This window comes from Malaya genurostris, chromosome 1 (assembly GCF_030247185.1).
Source record: "Malaya genurostris strain Urasoe2022 chromosome 1, Malgen_1.1, whole genome shotgun sequence".
NCBI lineage: Eukaryota > Metazoa > Arthropoda > Insecta > Diptera > Culicidae > Malaya > Malaya genurostris.
Genome location: NC_080570.1, coordinates 52,085,234 through 52,112,595, shown reverse-complemented (window position 1 = coordinate 52,112,595; position 27,362 = coordinate 52,085,234). Strand labels below are relative to the sequence as shown.

Sequence of the window (27,362 nt, the reverse complement as noted above, 5' to 3'; positions counted from 1 at the left end):
TAACCGGAAGGATTGTACTTTAACATGAAAAAATAAATTTTGAAATCGGATGAACCGTTTGTGTTTTATTGCAAGTTTTTAAAAAAAGTTACTTGGCGACCCCACACATTGTTTTAAGAAATATCAATATACCAGAAGTTGGAATCTCGTATTTCAAAACGACATCAAGCAGAACTTTCCAGCATTTGCTCATAAACTGACTCATACCCTTAAAGTTTTAAGAGCCAAGGACAAGAAACTGCCCATTTTATTCAATGTTATTTTATGTTAAACAACAATAAATAAACAAGAAACATTTTCAACCCGAATGCGCTGTCTTCCTAGTAAAGTAATAAACAATAGTTTGTTGTAGAAATGTTTAAGGTGGAAATAATCGAGTGAAGCAAACAACAACAACTGGGTTTGAAGTTGTATTCAGTTTTTAAAATATTCAAATAAAACCAGTTACTCAGTTGTCGTATTGGGGATATACTGTGACTTATATGGAATCCGCATGCCATCGTGCCATAGTTCGTCAAAATCTTCTCTGACAATTACACTGATAGCCGATCCTCAAGGGTACCAACCTTGGTGGACAAAATGGATGAAAATACTTCATTGGACATGGCCAAGACTTAGAAGGTTTCCGATTAATGCAATCAAAATCACCCGCTTCGCTTGACATTTCCACTTGCTTGGCCACGCCGTGATCGTCCGAAAATGCAAATTCGCTCCACTGCTGTCACGGACGCACTATTTATCATGTATATTCATCTGATCGATTCAGGCTCTGGAAAGAAAAACACAAACTTAACGAATTCAAACTACACTATGACTAAGCGTCAGTTTCAAGTCTGCCTAATGTTTTAGTTTCGTATTATCTAACGTCTACGAATTTGCCTTTCTCTTACAGTGATCACTATTGGTAGCATGGAAGTATGCATGAAATTTTTAACTTTTCTATGTGAAATCCTAAGTTCTTCAATACTGATTTTATTTAGTACAGTTTTTCTGTAGATGTGTGATACTGTAGATTAAGAATTGATCTAATAAAACATTAGTAGTGAACTAGAAGCTTGTGAAAAGTATCAAAAATGAACAATAGTTACATGAATGTTTTTTCACAAGTTTTATAACTAATTCCGCCCTGTTTTGCTGGGTGCGTCGTTGACTACATCTACCGAAATTATATAGACAACTCCTACAGCAAAATCAAACGATGCAATTTACATAAGACTGTCGAAAAGCTGCAGGGGACGCGGATTCGATTCGGCAGCCAGTCGTCTGACGTTTGGAAAAACAGTGTTGACCCCATCTAATACTGGCTGTGATTCGGATGACATGACAGATAATTCGGAGTTTCCAGTTGGCTGAATTGAAGTCACAGGTACGCTTGTTTTCATTCGGTTCGTGCGTTCATTTTCAGTGACAACCAGATAAAGTTGCGACAAGATGATATAAAATCTTGTTGGAACCATTCATCGAAACAATGTTAGGTTCGCAGCATGCGCTAGTTGGTTTAGGTGTCGGTTCGATGCGTCTGTTGGCGAAATATTAGGCCTGTGAGAGACGCTCGCATTACACTGCTGTAACACTGAAGGGTTAAACTGAATTTAATTACATTTCTTTGATCTACGGACAGCCAGCGTTACAAACTTATCAAGGTCAGAATTTGAACCTATTACGATTTATTTATAGCTTAGTAACTGAGTTGATTTTAGGCCCAAACGAAGTGAATATAGTAATAAACAATTACATCAACCTCATGCGTTAATATTTCAAGCTGTTTCATTTCTTACACTGCAGTATTAACATGAAATTTTACAAATTTTACGATGTCATTACGGTTATAAATAAAAAGGCCTTTATCATACAGAAAGAACAATATCATAGCACTTAAGTGGTAAACTGTAAATTAATTATTTCTAAAATGATATTAAATAACCACGAACAAAATGTTGAAAAAATTTAACTATAGCTGAAAAACTTAAAGTTCTACCCCTAAAACTGTAAAAACATGTAAGAGAAAACAAAAACTTGAATAAAAGAAATGTTATGGAAAAAAACATACAGAAAGGCTATGCAATCACCGGCTTTTTAACCGAGGCCCGGAGGGTCGAAAGTCATATACCATTCGACTCAGCTGGACGAACTGTAAATATCTGTGTGTGTATGTAACAAAAATTTTCACTCGATTTTCTCGGAGATGGATGAAGAGTGGACTTCCGGTTCGGAAGTATTGGGGTAAAATGTGCAAAAAAGTGAAGAAAAAGTGCACTCGATTTTCTCAGAGACCGCTCAACCGATTCTCTTCAACGAAGATTCAAATTAAAGGTCCTCTGGTCCTATAGGTTGCTATTTAATTTCATGAATTCGACTTCCGGTTCGGGAGTTACTGGGTAAAATGTTCAAAATCAACTTTCACAAACGTAGGTTCAAATGAAATGTCTTACAACCCCATATAATCTTACCAAATTTCATCCAGATACGACTTCCGGTTCCGGAATTACAGCTTGATCGATTTTCACAAACTTATGTTTAAATAAAAGGTCATATAGTCCCATAGCCTGCTATTGAGTTTCGTTTCGATTCGACTTCCAGTTCCGGAGCTATAGGGTAATATATAAGTTTAATATAAGCATTCGATTTTCTCGGAAATGGCGTAACTGACTTTCACAAACGGAGATTCAAACGAAAGGTGTTAAAAAATTTCAATATTTTCTAGATCATTTCATCCGGATCCGACTTTTGGTTTGGTTTCAATTTGTGTTTTTTTTTGTTCATAAACGAAACACAAGTACAAATTCCATAAAACTAATTCCGTCTGTTCTGGTTCCCGATTTCTGATTTCGGAAGCATCGAAAATATTGTTCAAATACTCCTGAAAAGCAGATTTTTTTTTTCTCAAAGATGGTTGGCCAATTTTCATCTACTTAGGTTTAAGTAGGAAATGTTATAATCCCAAATAAAATTCCCAATTTTCATCTGCATCTGACTTCTAGTCCCGAAGCTACTGGTTAAGGGGTTACACCACTGTAGAAAAAAAAGAGAAGGATTTTTTTGGGGAAATATTTCGGGATTAAAAAAATGGAGTAATCCAAATTATGTATAAAGCACTTTTTAATATGTATATATAAGTACAAAAAAATGATCAGTTTTAAAAATTGAAAAACAAAATGGCGGCTTGGCGGCATTTCCGCGAAAGCGCTGCATTTTTGACGGCCGGAAACATAAGTCAAGTGAATCTTGACCAATCGATTCAAAAATTTTACAGAATATTCTCGATAGTTATCTCCAGAGAGGTACATACGGGTTTTTTAATTAATGGATTTTCTGTAAAATGGCAGCCCTTTGAAAATAAAACCACATTTTTTCATCACAAAATTGTTCATAAAAAAAATATTCACAATTTTCAAAAACCTCTGGTGTTTTTGAAAATTGTCAATTAGGTTTAAAACTGTTCCAATTTGTCGGTCATATTTGTTGCTGGTGATACGAACTAACTTCGGCTATTGCGGTCCTCGAAATAAGGTTTTAAAAGAATTGGAAATAGTGGTCAAAAACTCTTTTCTTACTTTTACTTACTTTTCTTCTAGATGACCAAATCAATTTTCACAAACTTATATATTCAAAGGAAAAGGCTTGCGGTTTCATAAAGAATCTCTAAATTCGTTGTGGATAATACTTCCAGTTCCGGAACTATAGGGTGTTTTGATTCGTTGATTTTTCGAATAACAGGATTATTATTATTATTATTATTATTATTATTATTATTATTATTATTATTATTATTATTATTATTATTATTATTATTATTATTATTTTTATTATTATTATTATTATTATTATTATTATTATTATTATTATTATTATTATTATTATTATTATTATTATTATTATTATTATTATTATTATTATTATTATTATTATTATTATTATTATACATTCTAATTCCCATGCCTATGCGTTATTCAAGGTCAAGGTGTTCAACGCTATACTGGAAACTGTTTAGAATTGTTTGCATTCTACGAGTCAATAAACGATTAAAGCTAAACTAAACTATCTTGCTAGGGCAAACGGAATTTGCCTTATGGTAGTAGAACATTTTAAAAACAGTTGAATCTGAAGTAACAAAACAGTGCTCTGCAAATAGCCGAAGCGTTTCGTCTGCTTAGCGGTTTAAGTGAAACTGCTAAATAGCATAACAGTTGAACAGAAACTGTTATACATTGACGAGTCAAAGCACTAGAAGCACTAATCACACATGGTTACTGTATCAGTGTATCAGTTCTAAGTCTAATGGAAGTAACTTGTTACTAACGGTCAGTTTCACAATACGATGTATATGTAAAAAATATGCAAATTGATTTAGAGAAACACATTTTAAAAAAGTGTCGATTGCCGCAATTGTCAGGAAATACAAAAGATTATGGGGAAAATATATGTACATCAATACGGCGACACTTTAAATTGACATACATGTTCACACTAAAAATTCAAGTGTAGCGACACTCGCACAATGACGCTACACTCTATTTTTTGCGTTAAACTTTTAAAGTACAAATGGACCGTACTTGATTTCTTATTGCGTCTGAAAACATGAAATTTATTTAGAGAAACACTTCTGAGAAAAGCGTTGATTTTTAGCAGTGTACATATAAAAAAATCTTTTAGTCCAGTTTTGCAGATTTTTCAAGTTCTTTGTGACGTTGCAGGGAACGTTTAGAAATTTTAAACAGTTTTCACCGAAACCAGAAGTCGTCCCCCGATCAATTCTGGAGTTGTGTCACTATTTCTGGTACTTCCGGAAATAAAAATTGGGAAACAGTATTACCGAAATGAGATCTGCGAACTAGAAAATTTGACTAAACACTGATTTATAAAAAAACTTGCTTGAAACTTTTACGAAAGCACCTTGTAACTCCGGAACCGAGAGTCGGATCCAGGTGAAATTCATCGAGCTCTCTCTCTCTGTGCGTATGCATGTGTGTGTATGTGTCACTAAACTCACTAGGTTTTCTCGGAGATGGCTGTACGTATTTTGACTTAGATTCTAATGAAAGATTTCACGGTCCCATGAAGAATTCCCAAATTTCGTTCGGATCCGACTTCCGGTTCCGGAGTTATAGGGTAAAGTGTGTTAAATATTGTACACTGTCATTTAAACCGGCGAAACAAAACACGTAAAAAATGTTGTAGACTGGACTCAAAACCTTTATTCTCAACCTTAGGCTCAAATGAATGGTCTTATGGTTCTATAAAAAATTATTGCATATTTTCGAATACAACAAAAATTTAAATCGTCATTTAGAGTACGATGGCAAAATGTTATACAATCTTCAAAATTTGAATAAAACCTAGTAAAGTTTGTACGTCATGTTAGTTGGATGCCGTACGAATCGACTTCGATTATACCGGTTTTCGGGTTCCGGTGCTGGAAGTGCATATAATAGTGAACCCACTTCGTTTTCTTAAGGATGACCTATGCGAGTAAAGCACTGTTGCATTCTGTATGTTATACTAGTTAATGCCCAAACAATGTCTTTCAAAAATCAAAGAGAAAAATTTTGAATAGAATACCACAATATTATATATGAGAAAGACATCTTTACACCACTAGGTGGATTAAAACAGGTTTCTTATAAAATGCTCACCTTAACTAAAATTGGAATTCTTATTCAGAACTCACTGTAAAATAAAAACCTTTCCTGATCGGGGTTCGACCTTACGACAACTGGCTTGAAAAGGCCAGGGCCCTATGCATTGAACCGCTAACCACTTAATAGAAACGCTAATTAGAAAGAAAGAAATCCAAACAATTAGCCATAATCTAATTAACTCCATTTAACACGCGCGACATTGGTGATACATTAAATACTCAGAGGTACGTGTCATTTTTCCAACCCAGCGCGGGGCGGTAGAATTGAGCAACGCTTACTTTAATTTGCTTCATAATTGAAAAAACTAGCCAAAGAATATGAACTATCTCAATATCACTGCATGAATCTCACGACACCGAAGCCAACCAATCTCGTGATGAACTATTCTCATCGCACTGCTAGTCAGCGGTTCATGCATATGATCGAACATCAGTTCATCCGTTCATTCGCCATGTGCCAGTAGAAGCCCGCCAAAACGTGCTGTTTGGCGGTTGGTTCATTTGTCGAATAAATCCGCTCCTATCTTTTACAATACATGCTGATGCTTAGCGAAGCACGGCAGACTCCACAACAAATGACATTGTGGCTGGGTCATGCGAAATTTTTCTTCTGTTCGATGTGGTTTGATTTCGGTTTGATAGTTTGATCGTTTTGTTTCACGGCAGCCCAAGATTGGGGCGCGTAAGGCTTTTGAGTGCCACACACAACCGCAGAGCAGAGGCAGAACAAAACAGTTGTAGAGTGAAGAGCGTTCATCGGTTTGGCTGCGACAGGGTTCGTCACTTGTGCATTGTGTCGCTGCGTGCCGTTGTTTGTTTCGAAGCTACCTCCGTCCTGGGGCTGATTTGGTTCCTCAGTAATACTTTAGCTCTGCAGTGACGCGGAAGCAGATCCAGTGGATGTCTAGATGTTCGGGCAGTCGTAAGGTTCATAGTAGGACTCTAATGTGCGCGCGACTTTTGATCGTCGAAGTAGTGTCCGAGTCTCGTCGTTAGTCGAGTGTTTCCTTTGGGAAACCGAAGAGAAAAACTTAAACTGTTAAGTTGATTTCGTTGAATGCTTGAGTAAAGCAAAAGGAAAAAAAATGCGATTGTGCGTCGTTTAGTGAAAAATAACTTGAACGAAAAATCATTAAAAAAAACTCCACTTCGAAAAAAAAAGAAGAAGCTATTCCCGTAAATTAAATCTAAATCAAGTGAGTAACAAATTGTTTATTGGATTGGATAAGTTTAATAAACTTAGTGAAGTTAGATTTCAAATTAGTGACAAAAATGATCAATGATCATATAAGTGAAGTGTGTGCTGAACATCACAGTGCCTGTTAGAGGAGCAACATGGTGATTCATGAGACCGACGTCGAGTGTTGATTGTTTTCCAATTGCTGTGACCGAGAACGTTCTAACGAACAACCAAATCTAATATAAATATAATACTACAAGCGTGTACATTGTACTTAAAGTGGATTTAGTGAATTACCAAGCTGCTCCATCGTGCACTAATCGAGATTCATTTTGTCTGATTGAGTTTTTTCTACCCGTCTTTGAAAATACAGGTTTGACACGAACTTTCTGTGTGACATTAGTTAGAAAAAATTGAAGAAATAAAAATTTTAATGTAAATCTAAATTAATTGGACCAGCTAATTTCCAGAAAAAAAAAATTTAAGAAGCATCAGTCATATCTTTTTGTGTGATAGTACAGAGGAATTCGTGGAGGTATTTTGTATCCATTACTTTTCAATCAACTATATGCATTGCATTCGCATTAACAAAAACAAAAATTAATTTTTGTTTTTGTTAAATGTTCAATATAAAAGTCACTCAACGAATCTAGTTTCGTTGATAATTTGTTGTGTGTTTTAAAGGCTTTTTCATGGATTTTAATTGTAATAAGTGTTTCCAGAAACAGGTTTGGTTTTATAGACTATTGGAACGAAACTCTGGAAGTTATGGACCTTTATCTATGGCTATCTCATTCTACGAAGAAGCAAGAGCTCGGCGCACAGGTCCAAGATTTCTACTTCGATTGACTTCAAAACTTGACAAAACATTTTTGAAATATTTCGTTATAATAAATTATAAAAGAAAAAATATGATTTTTCAAAAACGTTAGACCCCACGGGCTCCCTGGAGTAATTAATTGTTTCCATTGATTTTATGGACAAAACCCTTTAAACGCGTTTTCCTCGAATTTTTCGTGAAAAATCGTAGTTTTCACTTTGAACAATCACCAACAATTTAAAAAAATATCAAATAGAAACGTTGGGGTCTAGAAAAACTTCAACTCCAACTATGCTGCGCTCATTTGTTCACTTCTGATTAGTCTGCGCTGAGATACAGTGCACGGAAAAGCCAGCGATCGCAAAACAACTAAAATATTAATTGTTTTTCTGATTTTGATTGGTTAAAATTTGGTACAACTAATCGACTGTTGTTTTAACTAATCTGTCATTTTTGATTTATCGTGCTGGCAGCTTAGCAACGACACCCAACAAGTAATGAAACGTTTCAGTTGAGCAATGCCAAACACCCTGAGCGAACAATGAAACGTTTCAATAATATGTCACTCATGCAATTGAGCAAAGACACAATCCCAGCAAAGTTACTTGTATGCATGAAACCAAAAAAATGTCTCAGTTATTTCAACCAATTATTCAGTTATTTGAACTTAAAACGTCAATTGCAATAAATATTTTTTACTGTTAGCCTCTTCGAGGGCAGCTAATCGTTCACTGCTTGAACAACGAAATTTTACCTAATTAACTGCTTATATCTTTATCACTAAACTCACAAAGGATATAGAAATGCACCAAAAGATTACAATTCTCAAAAGGGAACTCACCAGAAAAATGGTCACAGGGAATTTGGAAATTTTTCCTTCACTTGCAGAATGGCTCGCTGGTAAACCTAATGCTACAGATACACTTTCAAGAAAATACAAATAGTACCACTTCACTTCAGTAGCAAATTTTTAAGCGTTAAGCGGTTTTATTAACATTGACATAAACTGTCCTAGAATACATTACTCTCAGATAAAATTAAAACATTTATACTGTAGGATTATCTATTTAACACATGGAAAACTTGTTTTACAATTAACTGTTATATTCTTCTGCATACTTTCACTTACATAAAACGACCACTACATAACTAACATAAATGACGTTCATTTACCATTGAAAAATTTTCAATATGAAACGCTTCTGGTGAAATGAAGAGGTTTTTTGTTCTGCCTTTTGCTGTCTTCGTTCTCCACCAAGTGACAGCATTTGAATACAACAATTTCGGTTACCTGAATGGTTATGTCAAAATCAACAGATATGTTAGTTAAATCATCAACATTTTAGTTGAAACAACCAGGGCGTGAAATAACAATTGCAATATTGTAATTTTTTGATCTGCGGGTTCTCCGTGTGGACACCGCAAATCATGATTTTTAAGAAGCGTCCCCAAAAAATACTTCTCCACTGACTTATTTCTCAATATATTTCCACGAAAAAATTACAAAATGTTGTTCGAATGATGCTTTTTATCATGCAAAATATATGAATTTATTTTGTCAATCGATAATTCTGGAAAAAATCGCAAAAATGATGATTCTTTTCATCGTTCAGACCCTACCCCTCCCTTAAAATGCTAGCAATTTCAGTTTCAGGTTTCTCAAGCGAAAGTGAAGCTTAAGTTGTTCACAAGGGACTGTACAAAACATCTGTTCAAACCAGGTCCGAACTCTGGATTTTGTTTTGAGAGGGGCCAGATGACTTCATCAGTTCCTGAAGCACCGGAAAAAGTGGTCAAAATTGTCGGAATGCAACTCGCACCGATTTCTCTGATATTGCTTGGCCTGTTTCACGAACTTATATTCAAATGAAAGGTGTTATTATCCCGTATGACATTTAATTTCATAGAGACCCCGGATTCTAGGTAAAAAATACAAGATGATGAGTGTTGAAAATTTCAAACTAGAAGTAACGAAGTTATAAAAACAGAAACATGTTTTACACTTTGTTTTAAACTATTTCAATTTCAAAGCCTTTTTAGTTGGTTTTTTACTAACTTGACTTCACCGGTTTCGGCTTTTCGATTTAGGAAGTAGCGGCCAAAATTCCATTTCTTAACGTTTGCTGTCATGCAATTTGTGTCACATTTGTGTAGATTTTGAGAGGTGGCCCGATAGTTCTTTTAATTTGATTAGTGGAAAACGGATCTTCTAAATTTGTAGGTCATATTAGTTGATGACTATACAAACATCAATGCACGCAAATACTTGCATTTCTCAATGATTTGTTTTAGTCTTGTTAAGACGTGGAGCCGCCTTGAGCCAGATTTAAATTTGGTCAGTATCTAACGAGGAAAACTGATTGAAAAATAGACATGCGGATATAACTATGTAATGAAAATCACGAAAATGTTACCACGAATATAACTATGTAATGAAAATCACGAAATGACTGGAACCCGTAGCTGGCTCCTAACCGGGGAAATGATTTTGCCAATTACACTACCTGTATATGAAAACACATGAAGAGTCAGCCTAATTGACTTGCATTTCTGTTTTGAGGTGGTCCTCCGGAAGAGTACTATGACAATCCCAAAACACCGAAATCATGATCTTACCGACCCAATGAGCCTCCTTTGAGACACTCGTGCCGCTTGAAAAAACTCGTGTTAACTTCAGTACACTGTCGGGTAATCGTTCTGCTCTGGCGTATGATAATGGATCCAATCAAACATGTATTGGATGTAGAAGTGCGCTTGCGTTCGTATTTTTAATTCTAAATAAATATGTGCGGGATCAAGCGTCAGAATATCTTTCTCATCTGCAAAATCTTGCCCAATTATGGTATGCTTGCGCACCTTCTCTTTCCGGTCGTCCAGTAGATTTTATGTATTTGTATTATTATTGTCGTTTATTTCACCCTGGTTTTAATCTCCATTTTATGTAGTTTTGACACTATCAGTGACAGTGGAGTCACGAAACTCTTAAAACCACTATCCAAACTTCTTTATTTTTTCTGTTTCTAATAAGTCGAACATCTCGTGAAGCTCTAAAATCTTTAGACTAGACCTGTGTGCCGATCCACAAGGGACTGTACAATTTCAAAGTCAGAATAATGCCGTTATCATAATTAATCATAAGTTCATCATGAAAAATCGATGTACGTTAAAAATAAGATGAATAACGCAAAAATAGTGTGTTTTGACTTATCCAGAATAATAATTATCTTGATAGTCATTACAATCTTAAAATTTGACATAATGAACAGAGATCTGCAACCATTAAATCTGAATATGACTATAGGAAAAATGCTCGTAAACCGGATTATTTTTTTGTAGAGCATAGAGAATAACTACTGAGCTGTCAGATGTTTACTAAAATAACAAAAAGCTCTTTGAATGGTTTAGAACCAAAATAAAACTCAACTTCTCATTAAAAAAATGATTGAATAATTTATCATTTAATCAAAATAAATTAATTGACAAGCAATCGTCCTTTTCCTGAATTTTAGACTGTGTATGTATAACAGAAAGACTAGCTGCACCGTAAAATCTACACACCTAGAAAAAATCGGGTAAATTTATTTCTTCCGTGACCGACATGTTCGAGTGTCAAAAATGACTAATTTTTACAGTTGATGTAATGCATATTTAATGCATTCAAACATATTTTTGCCCTTGTTGGCTGTTCAATGCATAGGACACTGGTCTCACAAGCCAGTTATGTTATGCCAGGACTTTGCTTACTTTGCAGACATATATTTAGGTTCTGAAACAACACCTGCTTGAAAATCTGATTATTTTTGACGAATATTTAAACCAATCGTAAAATCTAGTTATTCCACGAATTACGTTCTCTTTGATAGCTATTAGTAATGCTCAAATAGGCCGATCCATGAAATTTTACACAAACACTCCCGGTATTAGCTAAAGTATATCCACCCTTCATTCTAACATTGTGTTAGTGTCTCCGATTCTAAGATCAGTGGCTTTATACTACTAGATATGTCAAAACTCCATAAAAATGGTCAGAAAAAAATCCAGTTTATCAATCAAGCTGCTGATTGTAACAGAAATGTCGCAAACACAATACAACACAACTGACATTGGAAAATCAATTCAAAGCAACATAAGACTAATCCATCAAAATTAGGTTGCTCTACAACCGATCTCTTTGTTTGTTGACCTTCCCAGCAATAGATTGTTTTTTTTTGGTTTTTTCCAAATCACAGACTCTTTGGACGCTCTGGTGCGTGCGAAGTGTGTGAATCGACCGTTAAAAATTAAGACGGTACAGCATCGTGGTGTGGCAGACGTACATTTGAACTACAAACAGGTATTCATCATGGGCTCATCGTGCAAACATCGCAGAGCAAATCGATAATGAATTGCATTGTGTTCATTCGACTATGATTCATGAGTCACTTTCGCTATGGCTGACGAGGTGAGCACGTGGTTTGAAACCCATCGTTAGTGAGATGAGGTAATAATTTATGCATTTTACTCGTTGTTGACCTTCGGGACAGGAGAAGAAATTATAAAATGTGACTTACGCGTGGGCTTGATAATCATGATTAGAGTCTGGCCCTAATCGCGGGGGCTAGTCTTTATAGTCTAGATGTTCACTCACATCAATACGTGTTTCTTATTACGATATTATAATGAGGTGACAGCAGGCTGTCACATTACCGCATCCAGCTGACCGTTCAGCCATCCAGTTTGGAACTACTTCAGTGCGGATCGTTGACCTGATTCGAAAACAAAAACTTGCAGCGAATTCGATGCAATAGAAATAGGAAATAGCGAATTTCTACGGACTGGTTTTTACGAGTAACAGTATTATCATATGCATTGGGTCCTTTCGAAACTTGTTTTGAATAACAGAGCAGAGATTTGATACAGAAGAGTATTCCGTGAAATTAATTGTTGGTACTTAGACAAGAATACATTTTTTAGTTTACACATGTAGACGTTTTGATACTGCAGCTGACAGTAAAATGTCTACTTTTTTAAATTGAAGAAACAATTAGACCTATATTTCTCAAAATTATATCATATTATTTTTTTTATTCTGTCACAAATCAAATGTTAACAATTCTAATGTGATTCTGACAGTCTGTTGAATTGTAAAACATGTCGGAGATTAAGTTTGTAAACATTTGATCATAATTCCTTACGAAACAGCTTTGAGTTCCGTTCTGATTTTTTCTCCCCTTTTCTCACAGTACCAGAATTATATATCCGAAATCATGTGAACTGTCAGACTTTGTGCGAGAATCGAGCATTTTAATCAGAAATTCGAAGCTATCAATTGAACATTTTTTACACTTCATCCTTGTTTATGCGTCGTTTTTTTCGTGGTAAATTTTGAACATCCAAGTTAGATATTTTTAAAATTCAAATTCACTTACCAGTAGTATTAGTTGAGGTTTGTCGTTTTCGTTGTTAGATTTCACTATCAATAAATCTATCTATCTCTTTCGATTATTTTGATTTTGATCGAATGTAGACGGTTTTGAATATCATATGATACAAAATGTTGAGCGGTAAACATGGAAACCGCTTGGTAATTAATAGAAGAGAAAGTAAACAAAGCGTTACTGTCAATTTCTCATACGGTCATTTGAAAAGAGTATTCGAGATTTGAGGTGCACTGTTACACTAAAAGCAAAATAGCAACTGAACCTCATCAGTTGGTGATCCAGCGATTAGAACATATCAGACTTAGATTCGTCAGTTCTTAGGAGCAACGCTCAATTAACATTCTAGTGCAGTGAAAAGTCGATTGAAACGGTTCCGGAATAAGCCGGAATACATGGAGAAATTAGCCTACAACGCGATTTTTCATACCGCTAAATTGGTGAAAAACAAATGAAAAGATTATGAAATATCGCACCCACTGTACACTACAAATCTCGCCCTGTTCGGCTATCACCTTTTTGCATCGATAGGACTTTCTCTTGCGGTGCTTCGCCAAATTTTAAAGAAATAAAAAAAAACATTTGTCGAATGATTTGTTTTGACAGAAATAAAGGGTGATGTTTTAAAAGGTGTAGGATTTGATTTTCAAACAAATTTTCAGATAATTGATGAAATCTTTATTGGAATCGATAGAACGATCAATATAATTTAATGTTTGAAGATTAGATGGCCCATGCGCAAGGTCCAATTTTGGCGCGCTATCTCCAACTAATCGGTCAGTATTTCACGAATAAAGGCTTCAATATTGGCTTTCAGTGCGTCAATAGTTGTTGGTTAGTCCTTGTAGAAATAAGCCTTAACATGGTTCCACAAGAAACAATAAGATAAACGTTCTACCGAAGGCGGCTCTTAATTTGGTTATTGTTTCGCGTGCCGTGTGGGATGTGGCACCGTCTTGTTGAAATCACATGTCAGCTATGTCCAATTCTTCCATTTTGAGCGAAAAAAAAATCAATCATCACACGGTAGCGCTCGCCATTCACAGTAAAGTTCCGCCCATCGTCACTCTTGTAATGCTTCTGGCTGGTCTTCACCCCAGATGCGGCAATTTTGCTTGTTGACGTTTCCATTCAACCAGAAATGAGCTTCGGCGCTGAACACAATTTTTCGATAAAAAGTGGATCTTCCTCCAATTTTATCAGCGCCCATTCACCAAATATTAGACGTTGTAAGTCGATTCATGATTGAATTATAGATCAAACTGAACAAGTTTGACGAAAACACAAGACACGACTCACGTGTGATCTGTAAGAAACAGTGTTACAAAAAAAAATAACGGCAAAAAAATTATTTATTTTTGGGATGGTTTCTATAATTTGGCTGGAATAAGGGAGTGTAGAAGTGGAAAAAAAACTTTCAGGTTTCCCTGGAGAATTTTTGTTTTCAATTTATAGAAACCAGTTTCAATCTATGGGTTGAAAGTTTAAATGGTCATCAACTCTTGAGCGGAAGTCCGGTGCAGGCGAAATCCAATAGCATTTCACCGGATCATAAGGTCTTTCATTTTGGTTTCACCACCTTGAGTTTGAAACTCGACCTCCGCGAGTAGAAAGTGAACTAAATTTCATTTCTTTCCTTCGATCATGCCCTTTATGAGCTTATAAGTTTATAACTGATTCTATCTAGAATAGTCGTTATAGGTCAAAAAAATTCCAATGAAATCAATCGATACAGTGAAATCGAAATTACGATCCTGTTGACACTAATGTCGTTTTCGATTGATGTCGAACCTAACGCAGTTTCCACCCATACTGCTGGCGAACCGCTGGCTTGAAGCTAGTTTCAAACCTAATTTCAACATTGTTGAACTGAAAATCGGGTCAGTTTGGAACCTGGTTTTCATATCAGGTTTGCTCAGACCCCGTTGCTAAGTGCGAAACCAACAAAGTTTCGTTAAAAGTGTTTGTTTGATGAAACTACCCTGGGTCAGTTTCATTTTTCTCAAGCGAAAACGACATAAGAACCCTCCCAGGGTGAGGCTCAAACATATGACAACTGACTTGTAAGACCAGCATCCTGTGCATTCAACCTCTAAACCGGAAACCGATATAGCCAAAGTGAGTTTTATAGGCCATCAACGTTGAACAACGCACTCTTGAAATCGGGTTTGATTTATTAATCACCCTACAACTCCGGAACCGGTAGTTGGATTCGTATGAAAGCAATTTATGGAACTATACGACCTTGTATTTCAATCCAAGATTGTGAACATCGGTTCAGCCATGCCGGGGAAAATTGAGTATCGTGGAGTTCCTTTTAATGTATACATCAACATGTAACTCGGGAATCGGATATTGAATCCAGATAAAATTCAATAGCAAGCAATGGTACTTTAAGGTTTTTCATTTGAATCTCCTAAAAAAATGAGTGCCTATGTTTGTCACATTCACAAACATTATTTCTCCGGGCCTCTGTTCGAAAGTCGATTTTCAAAGTAATTTCTTGATTTTTCTCTAAAGAAAGAATATATCCTGTAGTATATAAGGGAACGCCTAATTTGAGTTCAGAAAACCCGTTTTCTTATTTGTTTATCTACTATGTTTGCTTGATTTTCCACCTAAATTGAGAAATACGCTCCAAAATGCTGGAACTCTTCAGATCATCGTCCGTATCAACTAATGATAGGAGATCACTCTTTTGTATTAAAAACCCACACATTCTAACAGAAAACCAAATACTACTTTAACAAGAATAAACCAGTCGAAAACAAATGATAGGAAGCCAATTATTGCACGGAAACTCCCACGACCTCAAAATAACTGAAATGAAAGATGTATTTTTTTAGTTTGATTAGTAGATATTCGCTGCAACTAAATTGTTATTTTCACTTTCTAATCCGCCAAACAGCTAATAATCAAGTTGAACTAGTCTTACTTTTTTCTGTCAAGCCTGTTTGTTGATTGTGATGTTTGGAATCGTACTAATATATATAACTCGAACCAGGTGATTTCTACTTCGCCTAAAGCAGGAAATTTCTAAACAGGTTATGAAAGAAGAAAAAAGTTTTACGATTATGACTAAATTAAAACCACAAAAGTCGTGTACTTGTACTATTGCATTACTGAAAAAAACTGTTCAGTAAAGATAAAAGATCACCAACCGACAAAAATTAAACGAACCGCACAGATGACACCCACAAAGCAATTATTCTCTTCACACAGACTGACGGCATGTGACAAAACGTTTCAAACAATCAAATCGATCAACGAGCTTCACGGTTCTGCACGCAAATGCAAAACCGCAACGTGCGCCTCTCGATCCCATCAACCGATCCGTGATTTGTCGGTCATAAAAGATGTCATCCGCTGACTTGCTCACTTGAACGAAAAAGAAGCAGAAAAAAAAAGAATAGTACCGCAAATGTTGCAATACAAGTTGAATACTTGGATGGATGATTGAGGGGTTGAAGAATACTTTAATTATCGGTTCAGCAAGCGTCGGCGCGCGTTGGTCGTCTTCATTTCGCGCTTCGCTGTGTAGAAAAGATCGAATCTTTGCCCTACTGGTAGGGATACTACAAAGTTCATTCAAGGACCGGCTGGCTGGTTCTTTTGTTGTCCGACCAGCAGTCAGCATAAATCACTTCTGATTCTCGCGGTTCAGGCGGCTGCCTTGAACGTTGTCTACCCTGGCACTTAGCTGTATGCAGTTGCAGTGAAATATTTACACTTGCAAACCGAAGGCAAATAAAGCGTTGAAAGCGCAAGCTGCGAAATCTCTAGGTTAGGGCTGTAAAAGGTCCCGTTTCAAGGGTTCGGTTATTCTTTATTGACTTGCACTATCCTTCGACGTGCGACAACCGACTGAATGACAGACGGGCAACCGTGTGCAGAGAGCTGTTGATCATTTCGAGCATAAACCGGCGTACTTCAATGTGCTCTGCTGCAATTAACCCGACCGGATTTGAGGGTAAAAGATGGCAAATATTGCAAGCGCACACTTTTCGCACCGGTCGACATAAGATTGTGTTGATGATTTGCACAAGATGAGCGATTAATTTTGTATCGTGATTATCCTTCTTTATCACGATGAGTAGCAAACGATAATATTTTTTATATAAAAATAAATAAATTAACTTCCCAAATTCCTGTGAATTTTTTTCATTATCATTTGTATAGTTTATTTTCAAACAATTCTTGTGACACAATCGAAGCGACCAAAATAAATTCAGTTCCCTAGATATCATTGAGTGTGTGAAAATTATACGATCGAACCTACCGACCATAGCGAATAAATTTCAAAGTGTGGGAAAATGAAGCTAAAATTCAATCAAAGCCGGATCATAGATAATTTAATCAAGTTTCACTAGCATTCTTCAAAACGTACGGCTCAACAGCGAGCCGGAAATAAAATGGGAGGATGCAGAATTTCGGCACTTTGCTTTGAAAATGACCTTACTAGATATTGCACGGAAATTCGCGCGCTTTCGAAACAACTAAAACACACTATTTAAAACGTGGTACATAGAAACGGATGTTCGTTTTTTTTTCAATTAATCATATTGCATTTTCTAGTGTCGGGAACAATCATCGAAGAGCTAATAATATAGCTGAATTTATCATACCGGCAGCTTAGCAATGAAATACACACCAACCGATCAATGACACATACGGGACAGTTATCTGAGATGTTCAGATGTTCAGAATAAACAGTGATTTGCATGAGATAAAAGTTATAAGCGTTTTAGTATTTTTTTTTAACAAATTATTCAATTGATGAAACTGAAAGGCCTATGGGTAGAACATATTTGTAATATTATCTTATTCGAAGTAATCATGATAACAAATGGAATTTTAAATCGAGAGATGAGTGATAATCGAAACCTACATAAATTTTGATTAATTGAATAAAATGTTTCGCAGATTCATGACAAAAGAGTCAGTTTGATATTTATTGTTTTGGCCTTTCTCACATAAAATGCTATGAAACCACGATGAAAACCAACTTTTGAACCTGAAATTAGGAAGTGGTTTTGTGAATCGCCGGTATGAGGATCTACATAAGCTACTCGTTGAGCATGATTTAGTATTCTCAAGTAGCATGTTTATTGAATAAAAGCAATTGTAATTATCCTTCGAAAAATTTCCATAAATCGTAAAAGCCTTAATTTTGAAGATAATCAACGCGTAGAGTTTAATTGTAAGTACAGTTCAAGTCAAACACTAAATCAATGTGAATCAGAGCACAATATCAAGAAGTATCGATTACAACCACAAGACTGACCAAAACACGTATATGTTCTTTGTAAAATAAACGTTTGGCAACATTGCATTCTGTTCCGTAGAGGTTGAAACCGGAAATAAATCTTTGGGTATAATTAATATCCTGTTCGCACTATACCGGGACGACCGGGACGGGACCATCCGGGACTATCCGGGACTATCCGGGACTATCCGGGACTATCCGGGACGTTTTTTTTTCCTCATCGACGATGACTGAGCTGCCGGCGTGTGTATGTATTGGAATCCCGGATCCGGGATAAAATCCATTTGGATGCCGCCGATATTCCTAGCCGAGTTTTTCGCACCGTCGGTGTAATTTTAATAATCCTTCAAAATCGTCGATAATCTTCGGAAAGTGTCGGTAAATAATATGGCAACAATACGAGGAAGAAAACATGTGAAACAATCCGCATAAAATATTTAGTTACTTACATTGATTTTCGCTTTGGCATATTAGGAATATACGGAATGGATACGCAACAAAATTCTGAAATTTTGTTCACATTGTAACTTGATGTTATTAACACATGAATGAACATTGTCATAGTTACAACGCTTATTGTTTTGAAGCAAATAATAATTGAACTAGAACTGGCGGTTAACCAAATTCTACGAGGTTTCCTATTCAAACGATACATGTAAAATCGTAGGTCAACTTACCTTGAGCTTATCTTTGATACTATATGATATTGCATCTAATTGTACTGTATATGTGAGCCTGTGGAACTCAATTATACTACTAAACCGACGAGACCGCTTTTAGATAAGTTTCAGAATTTAATTTTGAAGCGTTTAATTCCTGGTGGGACAACAACTTGTTCAGTCACATTGTCACGTTTTGTTCGTATAGAAATGGAGATTTAAGTATGCAAACCGATCCGTTGACAAATTAAAACATTTTTAAGCTTGCAATATCGAAGCTTTGGAATCATTTAAATTAGGAAAATCCATTAACAAATCATCGAGGAACAAGCGCTGCAAAATAGATCCGAACAAGCTATCGCGGATAATTCTAAATCAGAAAATCAAAATGAAATACTCAATTCAAACCAATTTTTCAATGGTATGCAATTGAAATATTCAAATGACGTTGTCCCAAAATTATAAAAGAAAAATGTTACGCGATTCGTTTTGCATATTTTAAATTGACACCCAGCCTCGGGAAGCGAAACGTAAGGCATTTTTAATGGAAAAATCGACCAAAAATTTGCTATTACATGGGATATTTCAAAAGAATCGGTAACCACGCTGATTCGGTTTTTCAATAGCTAGATGATATATGACAGATCGGCTGAAAAGTTCGTATCGTTTCTATGAGAGGGCGCCACTAGAATTAAATCCATACCATTTTCAGTTAGTACCAACCTTCAAAAGATACGTGTATAAATTTGACAGCTGTATGATTATTAGTTTGTGAGATATTGCATTTTGAGTGAAGCTACTTTTGTTATTGTGAAAAAAATGGAAAAAAGGAATTTCGTGTGTTGATGAAACACTACTTTTTGATGAAAAAAAGTGCCGCCGATACCAAAAAATGGCTTGATGAGTGTTATACAGACTCTGCACCGGGCGAAGCAACAATTCGTAAGTGGTTGCAAAATTTCGTACTGGTCATATGAGCACCGAAGACGATGAATGCAGTGGACGTTCAAAAGAGGCTGTTACCGATGAAAACGTGAAAAAAATCCACAAAATGATTTTCAATGACCGTAAAGTGAAGTTGATCGAGATAGCTGACACCCTAAAGATATCAAAGGAACGTGTTGGACATATTATTCACGAATATTTGGATATGAGAAAGCTTTGTGCAAAATGGGTGCCGCGTGAGCTCACAATCGATCAAAAACAACAACGAATTGATGATTCTGAGCAGTGTTTGGAGCTGTTATATCGAAATAAAACCGATTTTTTCGTCGATATATAACAATGGACGAAACATGGCTCCATCACTTCACTCCGGAGTCCAATCGACAGTCAGCTGAGTGGACTGCACGCGATGAACCGAACCCAAAGCGTGGAAAGACTCAACAATCGGCCGGTAAGGTTATGGCATCTGTATTTTGGGATGCGCATGGTATAATTTTCATCGACTACCTTGAAAAGGGAAAAACCATCAACAGTGACTATTATATAGCGTTATTAGAGCGTTTGAAGGACGAAATTTCAAAAAACGGCCTCATTTGAAAAAGAAAAAAGTTTTGTTTCATCAAGACAATGCACCGTGTCACAAGTTGATGAAAACCATGCTGAAATTGAACGAATTGGGCTTCGAATTGCTCCCTCATCCACCGTATTCTCCAGATTTGGCCCTCAGTGACTTTTTCCTGTTCTCAGACCTCAAGAGAATGCTCGCTGGTAAAAAATTTAGAAGCAATGAAGAGGTAATCGCTGAAACTGAGGCCTATTTTGAGGCAAAGGACAAATCGTACTACAAAAATGGTATCGAAAAGTTGGAAGATCGCTGTATCGCCTCTGATGGCAATTATGTTGAATAATAAAAACGAATTTTGGCAAAAAATGTGTGTTTCTATTAAACGATACGAATTTTTCAGCCGAACTGTTAAGATACTCAAGCGAACACGGTGTTGCACAGACAACAGGAAATTTCACCAACACATAATCTGCCCATACTTGCATATCAGTTCCATAAGCAAAATCGGCATGTCGAGAAAAAGACGATTAAAATTTTATTTTCGATTTTTTTGATTTATTGTGCTACCTAATGCTAAATCGTGGTATTATTACATGAAATATCGGTAATACACCTTTGCTTTTCCAATATTGAAACAAATGAAATTATTGATATTTGCACTGAATGGGACTGATAGGCGGGTACTTTTCATATGGGACAGACATAAGTTGATATTTTTTTCACATTTTTCTGAACAAACCATAAACTTTTATTGCAATTTCTGAGAGTATATTAAGGATAGATTGCATTCCTGAAGCTAACTCAATATTGGGGAAAATCGATATGGAACTGATATGCGAGTATGGGCAGTAATGCAAAAGCGACAACCCAGCAAGTGAACGCATATACAATCCTGTCATCAGCTCACTGGACGAGCTACTTGTTTCATTCACAGTCAAACATCAACTAGTCAAAGAAATATTGTGCAGCCTATATTTATAGATTTCTCTTCATACTACGCATAACGATGCGGTGTTTTTTATGCATGACGCAAAGCCTCCTATGCCGAACAAGAAGTTGACGTCATTTTGTACAACAGGGATTGGTGGATGAAAACATAGGCCGATTCCAACCATTTTTTCAATAGTATGCTATTGAAATACTGAAAAGACGTCGTCATACATGTTTAGGTTAAAAGTTTCCGAATCGATTGGTTGATAAATTATAACAATCCATCAACAAATGACCGAGTAATTAACGTTCAAAATTATGACACAAAAAGGTTACGCGGTTATTTTTGAAACTTCTAATTGACACCCGCCCCACATAGTGAAGAGTAAGGCATTTTTAATGCCAAAAAATTTCATAATATAACAAACCATTTTGCTCATACTAATTGATAATTGGCATGATCTCATGAGAAGCCATGTTTCGTGATTTTTAAGGTTTCCTAATCATGACACCGAAACCGCATTTTTATCCGTGCAGACTACTAGAATCGCAAGGTCATTTCGTAATTAAAATAAGGTGCCCAAGTAAAACGATGAAAATCATTTGAAAGAGCACAGCTTGTTGTTACTTCATATTTTTTTAATAAACATGGCCATGGTGCCAATGCGCAGTATTATTTTGATCACATATATTACCTAGTGCTGTATGGTTAGGAAGAATAATGGCAAATTCTTTTTCGTCCAATTTCAAATGGAAATTACTCAAAGCCTGCCCTTGTATTTTCCTTTCCAGTAACGATGGGAGCCGATTCCCAGATGAAACCGATTCCGTGTTCCTCGAAAACCACCGATCTCATCGATGCGACGATGACCGAGACAAAACATTCGAAACCAAATCACAGTAGTATTCCTACCATAAACGAACTACGGGAGGAACTAGTCAGCTACGATTCTACCTTAGATGTCAAACAGTTCCAGAAAGTCCTCTCCAGTTATAGTAGTCTGACACACGATGCAGAGGTGGACAAGAAGCTAAGAGAAATTGGTTCGCAAACGCCTATTCTACCCTCGGAGATAGGGACGGATTTCAACTTTAAGCGGGTAATTGTGTGGAAAAATGTGATTGGTTTCGCGCTGTTGCACTTATGCGGCTGGTTTGGTCTGCATTTGGCCTTCTGGGGGTACTGCGACTGGAGGACGACACTGTATAGTGAGTGTTTAGTCCTTACAATCCACTGAAATGATTTTTCTTACTAATGATTTTACTATTCAGCTGCCTGGCTGTTATACATGTCCGCCCAAGGAGTCACGATGGGAGCACACCGGTTATGGGCTCACAAAGCGTTCAAGGCCAAACTGTGGCTCAGAATCTTGCTTCTGTGGCTGCACACGCTGGCAGGCCAGAACTGCCTATATGTTTGGGTACGAGATCACCGGCAGCATCACAAATTCTCCGACACCGATGCCGATCCCCACAATGCTAACCGTGGGTTCTTTTTTTCCCACGTCGGTTGGCTGCTCTCCCGCAAACATCCTAAGGTGCATTTATAAAAAACTTATCCAAATTCTACCGTTAGTTAGTGAGTTCTTCGGTTTGTATAATTCTCAGGTCATCGAATACGGAAAGAAAATCGACATGTCCGACCTAGAAGCCGATCCGTGGATAATGTTCCAAAAAGAGTAAGTACCCTCATTACCATGTTTCAATAGCACCAAAATACCCAGTCGTCCTTAAAAGCGATTCCATGTTCAAGTTCGAGTACAAAGTCATTAGATATACGTTCACTTTCCGCTTTGCGCTCGTTGAAGTTCAAGCACACAAAAATTACTTCTCTCATACTCGCTATTATGCATCCAAAACTCGATACAGACGCCGCTCAGACCGAGAAGACCTCGATCAAACATTAGATCGAAGCACCGTCCGTCCGATTTTTTGTTGTTTTCTAATTTCGGTAAATGCTTCGCACATGATCATTAGTGCCTATTTTTTCATGACCGGGCTGGAGTGTAACTCTCAATCGGTACTTGGTCAATGGCGAGAGACAGCTGACCAACTGCATCCGTGGTCAGGTGGCCGCGTGCTGTGGCACTTATGAATGAAGTGAACATAAATAGTAAAAGATCAAAACAATATACTGAAACAGCCAAAGTACGCGCAATGTAACTACGGTAAACTTGGCATTGAAATGGTTAACAATACCGGTAAATACTGTCCGTTGACTGGATGTATGTAGATTCAAGATATTTGGATACCTTCTGTGAGACACTAACTAACGTTGATGGTTGTTCGTCTTGGCTGCCATGTAAATTTGATTAGTTTTAAGTACTTTCGTTTTGCACTCTCCAAATGAAACCTCACCGCCGGCATCTGAAGCGTTGACTATCGAGTTAGTCTTCGGCCAGACCATGGTCAGTGTGCTGCGTGCCCGTGAATGGAGGGACCTGCGAGGGTCACCGCTACTGTCACTGACATCTCGACAGCAAATTTCGTAACTGTTTCTTAGTGGCGATTGAAAGGAAAGCAGTGGAGGTTACGTTTTGTCTCTTTTTCTGGGGCGATAGAAAAAAAAATGGATTATGTAAAATGCTATTGGATAGCTTAGCGCATACCAAATTGATTATTGAGTGGAATTTAGAGCAAACGGAATGATAGATTAATCAATATTGTTACAATCAGTCATTTTTACTTGGCATTGGCATATTTTCGGTTACTTTACGGTTGGCTAGAAAGTAATTGAAAAACTAAGAAAGGAGTAAAAGTTTTTTCACTACTATTTTTTATTAATAGGAAAAAAATCTATTAGAGTTTGGAAACCAGGACTGTTTCCAAAAAAAAATCAAATTAAATTGGGTTCCTTACCCGATATAATTTGATTTGATCAATTAGGGTACTCACTTTACTTTTTTGAAGAGGAATTAGAGTAACGGCTTCCTATTCCATCTCATTTGTAAGGGCTGATTTATCCACTAAAATCACCATGATTATTTCATATTCCAGCTTAATCTGTCTTGCTCCACATTGATAATCGATTCACATTTCTTGGATTTCTTGGAAAGTAAACTTATATTCAAAAAAACAGCTGAAAACACTTCTGAAATGTTCACTACTCTGTTCCTAATTTCATCACAACGGATTTTTATCCATTCTATCTTTGTTCCTATATTCATCCTATTAAATTGAAGAATCCAGTCAGTGTGATCACCACCAGATAGCGTTATGGTGATTCTTTTGACATATTTTGACCATGTATTTATAAAACATTTGGACGAACTTTTCAATTTACTTAAGTTTAAACGAGTGCAGATGGCAAAACCTTACAAATATGGGCAAAAAAATGATTATTCACGTGTTGTCATCAAAGGGGCTACCATGTTTGGCATAACGCCGTTTGGCATAATAGTTATTTGGCATAATGGTCATTTGGCATAATGATCATTTGGCGTAACAGTCCTTTGGAATAACTAACGCTCGTTTCCGTAGTGTATTTTACAGTATTGCACTGTATTTTCAACCCAAATATTGCGTACTGTTTTTCACCCCTTACTGTATTCTAATTTGTACTGTTAATTTGTTTGTGTTTGTATTTTTACAGTGAAATGTACTGTATTTTTCACACTAGAAATAATTCAAAATTTTAAATCTTCAACGCATCGAATTTCGATTTGTAGCAGTACAAAACGTCAGAAAGAAAAGTGACAACGCGTAGCGAATATGAATGTGAGTACATGCAAACAACAATTTTCCATTATTCATTCTTGTTCAGAGCGCGTTACAACAATTTAGTGAAATTTGGATGATTAAAAAGTAAGAAATATATCTCAACCAAAAAGAAAATATAGGATCAGGGTCACATCGCCGAAAGCCATTTCGCCAAAAGTCAATTCGCCGCAAGGAGAAATTTCGCCGAATTCGTCATTAGTCTTAATATCGTAATTGGAATTGATAAAAAAAGACAAATAAAAAATGATTATGTTTACTCCCGTTTTGTTGACCTACAATCGTACTTCTGATATGATCCAGAGACTTGAATAATTTTTGTAGGTTTATTCATGATTCCCTGAACGGAATTCTCAAAATAACTTGTTGAGTTTATTAGTGTGAAAATGTTTGCGGAATTCTCCGATAATTGAGTGGAGATGGAAAAATATCTAATGCGGCTTCGCCACATCGATTTGTTCATATGCTATCCCACCTCGCGACCGCTCGTTCGGACCTAACTGAACCAATGAAACCCAGCTTTGAGTAGACCGGGCAAACGAGGCGGTTACAGGTTTGTATGCAAGAGGCCGCCGCTTCCGACGGCGGGTCGGCGGCCAACTCAGCTGTCGTCGCCTCGACGGCTTTGTGCCGCCAAGCCATCTTGGCTTCGGTTATGTGGCTGCGCCACATGCGGAGATATAAAAACAAAAAGATATTTTTGACCCTAAAAAAATGACCCTTTCGGCGAAATGGCGTTTTCGACGAAATTACCCTTTCGGTGAAATGGCATTCGACGAAACGACGTTCGGCGAAATGACCCTCTCCCGAAAATATACATTAACTCAAAATCATCATAAAAAATTTACGCTTCTCAAAAAGCGTTTGATGAATAATTCGTGCATTTTGTACGTTTTTGTTGAACTTAAAAAAGCCTTAGAAAGGAAATAAAAAAATAAAAATAAATCATTTGATAATTATTTGCTTTTAACGATTTGTTTTTTCTTGCCAAGACGTAGAGCCATATTGAGCAGATTTAAAAAATGATATGCGAATACAACTGTGTGATGAAAACCGCGAAAAAGCTACCTCAGAGACGGGACTCGAACCCGTAGCTAGCTCATATCAGAGAAAATCGTTTTGCCCCATGCGAATACAGCTACATATCAATGATGTTCATTCAATGAATTTTGTGATGTTATGTCATGTTCGTGCAAAACTTAATGTGTTCATTCTAATTTGAATACGTGTATACGTTGAATACGTCAGATTTAGAAGACACTGATGATGAATGCAAATAGCATTCGAAATGTCGGTATCTGTCGTTTACTGTTACGTTAGTATCATAACGAAATAGTTTTGTCGTGAATACGACTTACTATATTATGGGGCGCCTTTTCGAAATTTACTCTGTACAGGAATGGGTAGAACTCAATCGCGAATATCTTTTGTCGTATTTAACGCTGCAAAATAATTTTTTATCCATATCATCGAAAATATGGGCAGTAATTTATGATAAAATTTTCAGTAGTATGAGATAACCAAAAATAATTCAAAATTGAAGTTCACATGTGATGTGACGTTTATTATACATAATTTATAGTGTTGTGAGATACATAGTGAATTTGTATAATGATGTGATATACTTATAACAGAATTAAATGATAATATTTAAAAAAAATCATCCTTGTACCTTTAACATGATGACAACACTTCATCTAGCTGATTTTGTAAAATAACTGAATAATATTCAAATACGATCTTTTTTATATGGAATTACAACTGGCTTGTAAGATGTTTACTATAAATATTGTTATGTGAGTAATATTTTTTCCATTTCTCATGACTACTTCTGGCCACGTTTGGCGAGTTGATATCAATAATTTACATTTTAGGATCCTTAAATTCGGTTTGAGGATATTCTTCCAAATGATTATACAATTTTTATTTTCGAGACGGGTTTGACAAGTAAGGTATTGAAATGAATACCATATTAATTCCCAACATAAATCTAGAAATCCTATATAGCTGAAAACGATTTGTTGGGGATTTCTCAATTTATGAATGAACTTAAACGTTGCATTTTGTTTTAATAAATCTTCTTCCCGTACACAACCCCTCTCATGTGTTCCATCACATAATTGTCCCGTAACAAATATAAAAGTGACGCATTGAAAGTTGGCAATATTCACGCAATCAATCAACTTGTACGTGGGATTATCGATATTCGGATGTGTGAAAAAAGC

At 36.3% G+C, this 27,362-nt stretch overlaps 1 protein-coding gene across 1 annotated transcript in view; it reads left to right on the top strand.

Annotated features, from left to right (window-relative positions):
• Positions 1–6,516: 6,516 nt before the first annotated feature.
• LOC131439435 (acyl-CoA Delta-9 desaturase-like) overlaps positions 6,517–27,362 on the top strand; it is a 40,998-nt gene continuing 20,152 nt past the window's right edge. Inside the window, exons 1-4 of the mRNA XM_058610431.1 lie at positions 6,517–6,834; positions 22,213–22,629; positions 22,693–22,958; positions 23,029–23,099. Of these exons, the coding sequence (XP_058466414.1) occupies positions 22,218–22,629; positions 22,693–22,958; positions 23,029–23,099 (749 nt within the window). The 5' untranslated portion in view covers positions 6,517–6,834; positions 22,213–22,217. The remainder of the gene's footprint in view (positions 6,835–22,212; positions 22,630–22,692; positions 22,959–23,028; positions 23,100–27,362) is intronic.